Source organism: Lactuca virosa, chromosome 5 (assembly GCF_052849685.1).
Source record: "Lactuca virosa cultivar CGN04683 chromosome 5, Lactuca_virosa_CGN04683_v6, whole genome shotgun sequence".
Taxonomy (NCBI): domain Eukaryota; kingdom Viridiplantae; phylum Streptophyta; class Magnoliopsida; order Asterales; family Asteraceae; genus Lactuca; species Lactuca virosa.
Genome location: NC_136430.1, coordinates 458,472,103 through 458,483,734, shown reverse-complemented (window position 1 = coordinate 458,483,734; position 11,632 = coordinate 458,472,103). Strand labels below are relative to the sequence as shown.

The window sequence follows — 11,632 nt, the reverse complement described above, 5'->3', positions numbered from 1 at the left end:
TGTTTCATTATTCTCTAAAGATTGCATTTCTTCATTCTTGGCCATCAACCAGTCATTTTCTTCTTTACTCACCACAACCTCTTTATACGACTGAGGCTCCTCAGTGTCAATTTTTCCTCCACTTGCTAAAGCAACAGAAATGGAGTCAAGTTCGCCTGAATTCACACATCCCACATATCTATCTGGTTGTTGAATGACCCTCTTTGATATTCTCTTTGCTATAGATTCATACCCATCATCCTTCCTGACATCAACACCACTGGACAAAGATCCCATGGGTTGCTCTTGGGTTTCATCTTGTGCAGGCTGTTCACTTTTGCCTTGCTCTTTGTCACTTATCACAACTCTGTCTGGAGTTTGAGTTACAAACTCCACCTTCTGGCTAGCACTCTGATCTTTGTTCCCTGCTTGACTTGTATCACCTCCTTCCTGGTTACCCATGGCAGATTCGTCAAAGGTTACATCTTTGCTCATGATAAATTTAGGATTTTTTTCCTTCTTCTGTACACCACATTCGATAACCTTTTACTCCTATCGTTTATCCTAGAAATATGCACTTCATTGCCCTTGGCTCAAGTTTACCATCATTCACATGAGCATATGTAGGGCATCCAAATATGCGTAAACCCGAATAGTCAGGGGGTTTCCCAGACCATACCTCTTGAGTAGTCTTCAAGTCTATTGTAGTTGATGGTGATCTGTTCACCAGATAGCAAGCAATGTTATCTGCTTCTGCCCAGAATTGCTTGGATAAGTTAGCAAATATTTTCATGCACCTTGCACGCTGCATGAGTGCTTGGTTCATCCGTTCTTCCACTCCATTTTGATGTGGTGTGTGTCGTACAGTGCGGTGCCTCACTATACCTTATGCCTTGCAAAACTTATCAAATAGAGCATTACAGAACTCCAACCTATTGTCAGTCCTCAGATTCTTGACCTGTTTTCCATTACTTTTATCAACCATGGTCTTCTACTCATTGAACTTCCCGAACACCTCATCTTTGGTGTACAGAAAGTACAACCAAACCTTCGTTGAATAATCATCAATCAACAACACAAAGTATGAGCATCCTCCTTGAGACTTCACTGGTGTAGGACCCCATAGATCTGAGTGAACATACTCTAGGATTTCCTTGCTTGTATGTTGACCGGTACCAAACTTCACTTTGCGATGCTTTCCCTTGACGCAAGCTTCAGATAACTTTATCTTTCTAGTAGCCTCTCCACCAAGCAGTCCTTGTTTACTTAGAACTGACATGCCATTCTCACTCATATGCCCCAACCTACGATGCCACAACTCCGTCTTGTCATCACCTTCATTCAAGGATTGGAAGATAGCCACCGTTCCTATAACGGTAATGCCTTCTAGGAGATAGATCCCTCCATGATTCATCTTCCCTTTCATTATAACTAGAGAACCTTGGTTACATTGACCCAGTTACCTTCACTAGTGTACCTTATCCCATTATTAGCCAATGTGCCAAGATAAATTAAATTCTTCTAAAGTTCTGGAACGTACCAGCAATTTAACTTCCTGACCATGCCATCGTGCATCTTGATCTACACCGTACCACTACCTTTGATACTGCTCACCCAATCATCACCCATCATGACTGTGTCATCCCACTCTTTAAAGGAGTCGAACCAGTCATAATTATACGTCATGTGATAGAATGCTCCACAATCCAAGACCCCATCATCATCAGAACTTGATGTACTAACATTCAGTACATCACTGTCGTCCCCTTCATCAGAACTTTTTTGAACCATGGAATATTGTTGCTTGATTCACTCTTGAACTTCCTATTCTTCAGTTGTGGACAATTTCGCTTGAAGTGTCCCTTTTCCTTACGGTTATAACATTTTGCGTTCGATGAACCTTTAGTTTCAATTTTAAACGTGATATCCCTCTGTTTCCCACCTTCCTCTCTTTTGTACTTCATCTCCCTGCGAACAAACCGGAACTAGACACCTCCTCTCCAACTGAAACTTTTCTTTTCAGTTCCTTGGACATCAGAGAGTCCTTCACGTCATTCACAGTGATCATTGTCCTACCATAGAGCATAGTATCAACAAAATTATCATATGAGTTCGGAAGAGAACATAAAAGGATGAGCGCCTGGTCTTCATCTTCAATTTTCACATCAACCCCTTGTAGATCCAGGATGATGCGATTGAGGTTATCCAAATGTTCTTTCACTTGGGTACTTTTAGAAATTCTGAGAGTGTATAACCTTTGCCTCTGATATAACTTGTTCGTCAGTGAGTTGTTCTGGTACTTGTCACAAAGTTTCTCCCAGAGCACAGAAGCAATTTTTTGATCCACGACCTCCCTCAGTACTTCATCTATTAAGCTCAACAGAATGGCACTATGTCCCTTCTTCAAAATGTCCACCTTCTTTTCAGCTGCCATGTCTTTAGGCAGTGTTGCTTCTCCTTCCAGTTCTGCTGCACATCCTTGTTGAACCAGAAGAGCCTTCATCTTCACCTTCCATAATGATACCACTTGTTATGAAGTAAAGCGGATAACTAGCAAACCTATAAGAACAAAAGACATAAGATTTACGTGGTTCAGTCAAGGTGGCCTACGTCCATGGGCGGGAGGGGAGTATTCTTTATTTCACAAATCTCAAACATAGGTTACAAGTACAATTTTCATAGAGATTCGCCTAACACTCTAGAATTCAAGATACAAAATGACATGGCATGCATCCCTATTTATACTTGAGGAATCAGACCTAAAACCCTAATGGGCCAAGCCCATTGGCCCATAGGCCCATGAGTGGTGACAACCAATCACAATCCGCCATGCAACATCTTCTGGAATATTCTTCCATGTCATACAACACATGAGTATCAGCAACGCACATGATGGACCACCTTGACCATAGTGGAGCATGATGATTCACAGGTGGCGCATCATGAACACTAATGGCCGAACATCCATCATAGTGGCACAACATGGTGTATTTCTTGAGTATGATCATCTTCTAGGAAAACGTGGATCAACATGGCACAACAAAGGAATCGAGATGGCGTATCATGTACCAAGATGGTCCATGATGGTGCAACATCTCCTCCATGGCGCAACATCTCATGAGGATGGCGAAAATTCTCCTCAAGATGGCACAACTTCTCATCCTTGGTGCAACTCCACTCCTTGATGACGCAACATCAACCTCTAGGTGCAACTTCACTCCCTCATGGTGCAACATCCATTCCTTTGGCGCAACTCTTTTCCTCTTGGCTCAACAACTTCATGAATGGCGCAAGATATGACCCCATGGCGTAAAATCCTCTATGCTTGGCGCAACATCCATCTTCATGGCATAACATGTTGCTCCATGTTGCTCTAAGTTGCTCCAAGTTGCTATAAGTTGTCCCAAACCACTCCAAGTTGCTCCAGGCCACTCCAAGTTGCTCCAAACCACCTTTTGGAAGATCCGTTCCTTTGTCTGATGATCCATTCCTTTCTCAGAAGATCCGTTCCTTTGTCACATGCTCCATAAACCACAAGTGATCCATTGTGATCTAAGTGCTCCAAATGCTCCATGAGCATGATCCAAATGCTCAAGTCGTATTTAACAATATCCACCTTGACTTGAGCATCCTGTGAACTCCACCTCGAATAAGAACTTCCTCTCCTATCCTCTCATTCGTCCCCGAAGGGACCTACCTCCTGCGAACATCAACTAAGTCCAAGAAAAGTTTGAAATTCTCCGTGGGCAACGACTTTGTTAACATGTCTATTGGGTTCACCTTAATGTCAATCTTCAGTATTGAAAACTTGTCTTCTTCCAGAATATCCATAATGAAATTCAGTCTTACATCAATGTGTTTTGTCTTCTCATGATACAAAGGGTTCTTAGAAAGACTCAAAGCACTTTGACTGTCACAATACAAGATAGGCTTCTCGACCTTCAGACCAAGACTCTTAATAAGCCCATGCAACCATATCTCCTCCTTTATTCCTTCCATCATGAACATGTACTCAGATTCAATTGTAGGCAAAGCAACGATATCTTGTAACGTTGACTTCCAACTGATGGCACATCCGAATAAAATGAATATGTAGCACACTCATGACATGCGCTTCAATAAATCATCACCATAATCAGAGTCAACATATCCAAGCAAGTCAGTTTTTATATTGGCTCCAAAAACCAAGCAAACATCCGTCATTCCCTTCAAGTATTGCATGATCCACTTGACAACTTACCAATGAGCCTTCCCTGGATTTCATAAACTTGCTTACCACACTAATTGAATGAGCAAAATCAGGACTGGTACAGATCATTGCATACATAAGACTTCCAACAACACTTGAGTATTGAGCCTTGCTCATGTACTTCCTTTCTTCATTAGTAGTGGGTATAGTGTTTGGACCAAGTTTAAAGTAATCCGCCAAAGGAGTTCCAACTGGTTTGGACTAATCATAGTTGAAAGACTGTAGAACTTTCTCAATGTACTTTTGTTGAGAAATACATAACCGCCCTGCTCTTATGTCCCTTTGATTCTCCATCCCCAATATCTTCTTTGTTTCTCCCAAATCCTTCATCTCAAACTCATTCTTCAGGGTCGCCTTCAAGTCATTTGTTCCAGCCATGTCCATGGTTGCGATGAACATATCATCAACATATAGCAATAGATATATGTAGGAATCTGGTGAAAATTCCTTTGAGTAGACACAATTGTCGAACTGGTTCCGAGTTCATCCATACGAGATCATGAATGAACCAAATCTCTTGTACCATTATCTTGGAGACTTCTTCAAACCATACAGGGATTTCTTCAGAAAACATACATGATCCTTCTTAAAATCAAGGAACCGTTCTGGCTGGGACGTATAAATCTTCACTTCTAAGTTCCCATGAAGAAATGCAATTTTCACATCAATCTGCTCAAGCTCCAGATCAAATACACTCACCATGGCCAAAAGAACCCGAATTGTATTGTGCTTCACAACCGGTGAGAAAACCTCGTGATAATCAATTCCTTCTTTCTGATAAAACCCTTTTGCCACCAACCTTGCCTTGAACCTAGTTGGTTCAACTACTGGTATCCCTTCCTTCTTCTTAAAGATCCATTTGCATCCCACTGGCTTTGCTCCCTTTGGTAATGGAACAAGATTCCATGTTTCATTATTCTCTAAAGATTGCATTTCTTCATTCTTGGCCATCAACCAGTCATTTTCTTCTTTACTCACCACAACCTCTTTATACGACTGAGGCTCCTCAGTGTCAATTTTTCCTCCAGTTGCTAAAGCAACAGAAATGGAGTCAAGTTCGCCTGAATTCACACATCCCACATATCTATCTGGTTGTTGAATGACCCTCTTTGATATTCTCTTTGCTATAGATTCATACCCATCATCCTTCCTGACATCAACACCACTGGACAAAGATCCCATGGGTTGCTCTTGGGTTTCATCTTGTGCAGGCTGTTCACTTTTGCCTTGCTCTTTGTCACTTATCACAACTCTGTCTGGAGTTTGAGTTACAAACTCCACCTTCTGGCTAGCACCCTGATCTTTGTTCCCTGCTTGACTTGTATCACCTCCTTCCTGGTTACCCATGGCAGATTCGTCAAAGGTTACATCTTTGCTCATGATAAATTTAGGATTTTTTTCCTTCTTCTGTACACCACATTCGATAACCTTTTACTCCTATCGTTTATCCTAGAAATATGCACTTCATTGCCCTTGGCTCAAGTTTACCATCATTCACATGAGCATATGTAGGGCATCCAAATATACGTAAACCCGAATAGTCAGGGGGTTTCCCAGACCATACCTCTTGAGTAGTCTTCAAGTCTATTGTAGTTGATGGTGATCTGTTCACCAGATAGCAAGCAATGTTATCTGCTTCTGCCCAGAATTGCTTGGATAAGTTAGCAAATATTTTCATGCACCTTGCACGCTGCATGAGTGCTTGGTTCATCCGTTCTTCCACTCCATTTTGATGTGGTGTGTGTCGTACAGTGCGGTGCCTCACTATACCTTATGCCTTGCAAAACTTATCAAATAGAGCATTACAGAACTCCAACCTATTGTCAGTCCTCAGATTCTTGACCTGTTTTCCATTACTTTTATCAACCATGGTCTTCTACTCATTGAACTTCCCGAACACCTCATCTTTGGTGTTCAGAAAGTACAACCAAACCTTCGTTAAATAATCATCAATGAACGACACAAATTATGAGCATCCTCCTTGAGACTTCACTGGTGTAGGACCCCATAGATCTGAGTGAACATACTCTAGGATTTCCTTGCTTGTATGTTGACCGGTACCAAACTTCACTTTGCGATGCTTTCCCTTGACGCAAGCTTCAGATAACTTTATCTTTCTAGTAGCCTCTCCACCAAGCAGTCCTTGTTTACTTAGAACTGACATGCCATTCTCATTCATATGCCCCAACCTACGATGCCACAACTCCGTCTTGTCATCACCTTCATTCAAGGATTGGAAGATAGCCACCGTTCCTATAACGGCAATGCCTTCTAGGAGATAGATCCCTCCATGATTCATCTTCCCTTTCATTATAACTAGAGAACTTTGGTTACATTGACCCAGTTACCTTCACTAGTGTACCTTATCCCATTATTAGCCAATGTGCCAAGATAAATTAAATTCTTCTAAAGTTCTAGAACGTACCATCAATTTAACTTCCTGACCATGCCATCGTGCATCTTGATCTACACCGTACCACTACCTTTGATACTGCTCACCCAATCATCACCCATCATGACTGTGTCATCCCACTCTTTGAAGGAGTCGAACCAGTCATGATTATACGTCATGTGATAGAATGCTCCACAATCCAAGACCCCATCATCATCAGAACTTGATGTACTAACAGTCAGTACATCACTGTCGTCCCCTTCATCAGAACTTTTTTGAACCATGGAATATTGTTGCTTGATTCACTCTTGAACTTCCTATTCTTCAGTTGTGGACAATTTCGCTTGAAGTGTCCCTTATCCTTACGGTTATAACATTTTGCGTTCGATGAACCTTTAGACTTCGATTTTAAACGTGATATCCCTCTGTTTCCCACCTTCCTATCTTTTTTACTTCATCTCCCTGTGAACAAACCGGAACTAGACACCTCCTCTCCAACTGAAACTTTTCTTTTCAGTTCCTTGGACATCAGAGAGTCCTTCACGTCATTCACAGTGATCGTTGTCCTACCATAGAGCATAGTATCAACAAAATTATCATATGAGTTCGGAAGAGAACATAAGAGGATGAGCGCCTAGTCTTCATCTTCAATTTTCACATCAACCCCTTGTAGATCCAGGATGATGCGATTGAGGTTATCCAAATGTTCTTTCACTTGGGTACTTTTAGAAATTCTGAGAGTGTATAACCTTTGCCTCTGATATAACTTGTTCGTCAGTGAGTTGTTCTGGTACTTGTCACAAAGTTTCTCCCAGAGCACAGAAGCAATTTTTTGATCCACGACCTCCCTCAGTACTTCATCTGTTAAGCTCAACAGAATGGCACTATGTCCCTTCGTCAAAATGTCCACCTTCTTTTCAGCTGCCATGTCTTTAGGCAGTGTTGCTTCTCCTTCCAGTTCTGCTGCACATCCTTGTTGAACCAGAAGAGCCTTCATCTTCACCTTCCATAATGTAAAGTCATTTGAACCACTGAATTTCTCCAAATCAAACTTGTGAGTAGACATCTTTAATCACAGGAATACAAACCGCAGCTCTGATACCACTTGTTATGAAGTAAAGCGGATAACTAGCAAACCTATAAGAACACAAGACACAAGATTTACGTGGTTCAGTCAAGGTGGCCTACGTCCATGGGCGGGAGGGGAGTATTCTTTATTTCACAACTCTCAAACATAGGTTACAAGTACAATTTTCATAGAGATTCGCCTAACACTCTAGAATTCAAGATACAAAATGACATGGCATGCATCCCTATTTATACTTGAGGGATCAGACCTAAAACCCTAATGGGCCAAGCCCATTGGACCATAGGCCCATGAGTGGTGACAACCAATCACAATCCGCCATGCAACATCTTCTGGAATATTCTTCCATGTCATACAACACATGAGTATCAGCAATGCACATGATGGACCACCTTGACCATAGTGGAGCATGATGATTCACAGGTGGCGCATCATGAACACTAATGGCCGAACATCCATCATAGTTGCACAACATGGTGTATTTCTTGAGTATGATCATCTTCTAGGCAAACGTGGACCAACATGGCACAACAAAGGAATCGAGATGGCGTATCATGTACCAAGATGGTCCATGATGGTGCAACATCTCCTCCATGGCGCAACATCTCATGAGGATGGCGCAAATTCTCCTCAAGATGGCACAACTTCTCATCCTTGGTGCAACTCCACTCCTTGATGACGCAACATCAACCTCTAGGTGCAACTTCACTCCCTCATGGTGCAACATCCATTCCTTTGGCGCAACTCCTTTCCTCTTGGCTCAACAACTTCATGAATGGCGCAAGATATGACCCCATGGCGTAAAATCCTCTATGCTTGGCGCAACATCCATCTTCATGGCATAACATGTTGCTCCATGTTGCTCTAAGTTGCTCCAAGTTGCTATAAGTTGTCCCAAACCACTCCAAGTTGCTCCAGGCCACTCCCAGTTGCTCCAAACCACCTTTTGGAAGATCCGTTCCTTTATCATTTGATCCGTTCTTTTGTCTGATGATCCATTACTTTCTCAGAAGATTTGTTCCTTTGTCACATGCTCCATGAACCCCAACTGCTCCATTATGATCTAAGTGCTCCAAATTATCCATGAGGATGATCCAAATGCTCAAGTCACATTTAACAGAATGTAACATACAAGTAAGAAACTAAAGTTTTATTGAGAATGAAGAATTAAAAAGAGATAAAAATATATAAATTACAAGGATAATTCCGAAAAAAATCGTTAATTGATATTTAAGAATCAAATTTAATTTTGTAAGAATGAAAAAGTGCAAGTCAAAAACAAGAATAACAATAAAGAATATACTAAATTCTAACTATTCTCAAAACAATAAGAAATTACCCAATAAAAGTTGGTCATTCTGAAACAGTATGAATTTACCCAGTAAAAGAATATAATAACAATGAAGAGTGGCCTAAAAGTTGACCACTCTTCAAAATGTGAACTTAAATTTTTACATAAAAACAAAATGATTTAACCGAATTGTAGCCATTTTGAAAAAAATCTTTCTTTTAAAGTTAGATTGCCTACTTGTGTCTTATACCTCTTTTTCTTATTTAAACCAATCAACAATATGGTGCATGAAGTAAATAGTAAGAAGGTTAATGTGACATCCCCTATTTTTCAGAACCAAATAAAACTCTTTCTGTATACTTTAAAATATCATTTGTCTTTGTTGTGAAAAATTCTAGTTAAATGAAACATTTTTATGAGATAACAATATTGTTTCAAAATATTAAAACACTATGGATGTCATAATTCATATCCAACATAGGTTAAAACGTAAAGACATAAGGCTATGAATACTATTACAAGCTTGTCTCTTATTTCACTCGGCATCCTATTTAGTTTCCTGCAGCCTTAGTTCCGCTACCTCTGATGTATGTAAATTGAGTGAGTCAGGTTGGAAAAGCTGGTGAGACACATAGGTTTTCCAATCTCATAATATTTTAATGATAAATAATCATATATAATAATCTTGCAAAACAACCATTACCAGACAATATAAATAATAAAACCAATGTAGATATCTGTAAGACTGTCTACCCATACATACCCAGTCTAGCCGATTCTTATAAATCCTAATTCAACGATCATTTTGAAAAATCACCTTATCTGACGAATCGTTTGAGCAACTGTTTGGCTACACAGTTAGGGGATTCCTTGGCCAATGTAAGTCATTTAAAGGCAACCAATGTTTAGAGTAATGATAAATATGGTATCCTATTTTATCTACGTCTGTGGGTCATAAGTCCAAAATAGCAACGTAATTCAAGACTGTCTAAAAATAATCAAGCGTTCTCATCCTACTCCGGGAGATGACTCAGACATACCTAACGGTTGTCCGATACAGACCCACTATTTCTGGTTGTCTAGAAAGAGGAGGATTGTTACACTCCGCTTGAATCTCACATTTTACCCCAGATGAGACTATTCACTTATTCAACTTACTTCGAACTAAACATCCTTTACAAAGCTTAGTTTATAACTAAACCAGTCTATAATAAAAAATCAATTTATAATACAGTTTCCAGTTCATGCGATACTATCATAAAACATGATATACATTTAGCACAGAACAATTAATAAGCATTTAATATATATATATATATATATATATATATATATATATATATATATATAATCTTTAAAGCGATAAATATTTTTATTAAGATTATGTTCTTATAATTGACTATGCACTCACCTGGTTAAAGGTGAAAGATTTTTGGTTACGTCTGTGCTTCGTCTAAATACTTTGGCTTTTACTTTAAAGGGACCTAGATATACATATTACTATGTTTCAGTTAACGTTTATATTATTTGTGATTATAGTAACGACTTCTCAGATTTATCAATAATCCCAAAAGAATATTGACTTATAACTAATAAGGAATGACCGTGTAAGATCATATTAGATGTAGGATCCGTTTGGTATATAAAGATATATTGTTTGGAAATTCCACTTAAACACCTCACAGATCTAGCCTAGACATCACTCCCGTAAGTAGATCAATCGTTATAACAACTAGAATTACTGATAAATCTTATTTATAAGTACATAACAACGACTACAAACATAAATATAAGTTACACTTAAAGCACAATAAATATAACTCAACTTAGATAAATCAATATAACGACTGATATTATTGATAAATCTTATTTATAAGTTCATAATAATGACTACGAACATAAATATAAGTTACACGTAAAGCACAATGAGTTTAACTCAACTTATAGGTTGTTGAGTGGAAAACCAACAATTGCGCGGGCAGAACTTCAAAACTGAAAGCTCTACATCATCGGGCCTTCTGGTGCTCCAGGGCTTAAATATTAACACCTAAGAACTCCTAAATTTGGGCCTTGAGGTTACGGGAGAATTTGGGAGAGTTTGGAAGTGATTTGGTGGTGAAATAAGATAAAAATTGAGGCTATTTATATACTTTTTCAGGAGGTGTGTCACGCCTAGGCGTGTTGCACCCTGCCACATGTCATCTACTGCTTGATCCACGTTGCCTCTACTTGGGGAGGAAGAGTCGCTCTCGGTGGCGACATGTGTCGCCCTTCTGGTTGTCATATACGCACAAAGCCATCATCCCTAAGACTTGTTGATCTTCCGACCATTCTCCTAGAGGGCCTGAAGGCTTACAACCAACTTTCCCCAGGGTACCAACATTCTCCTAGCAGGGCCTTAAGGATTACATCTAACTTCCCTTAGGTACCAACATTTTCCTATCAGACCTGAAGGCTTACATCCAACTTCCCCTATGTACCAACATTCTCCTAGAGGGTCTGAAGGCTTACATTCATCTTCCCCTAGGTACCAACATACACCAAACAGACAGACTGACCAATTTAAACACAAAGGCGTGCCCTAAAGGTACTCATCCAACCTACCAAATTGTACATACAATGTCACACAAAATA

The 11,632-nt window shown here is 39.8% G+C and overlaps 1 protein-coding gene and 1 pseudogene across 1 annotated transcript; both read right to left on the bottom strand.

Moving 5' to 3' along the window:
* Positions 1-970: 970 nt before the first annotated feature.
* Positions 971-1,405, bottom strand: LOC145114350 (putative mitochondrial protein AtMg00300). Its single transcript, XM_079050343.1, has one exon. It carries the CDS (start codon positions 1,403-1,405, stop codon positions 971-973), a length of 435 nt encoding a protein of 144 aa, XP_078906469.1.
* A 4,789-nt stretch (positions 1,406-6,194) lies between these two features.
* Positions 6,195-6,539, bottom strand: LOC145114349 (putative mitochondrial protein AtMg00300 pseudogene; annotated as a pseudogene).
* Positions 6,540-11,632: the final 5,093 nt, after the last annotated feature.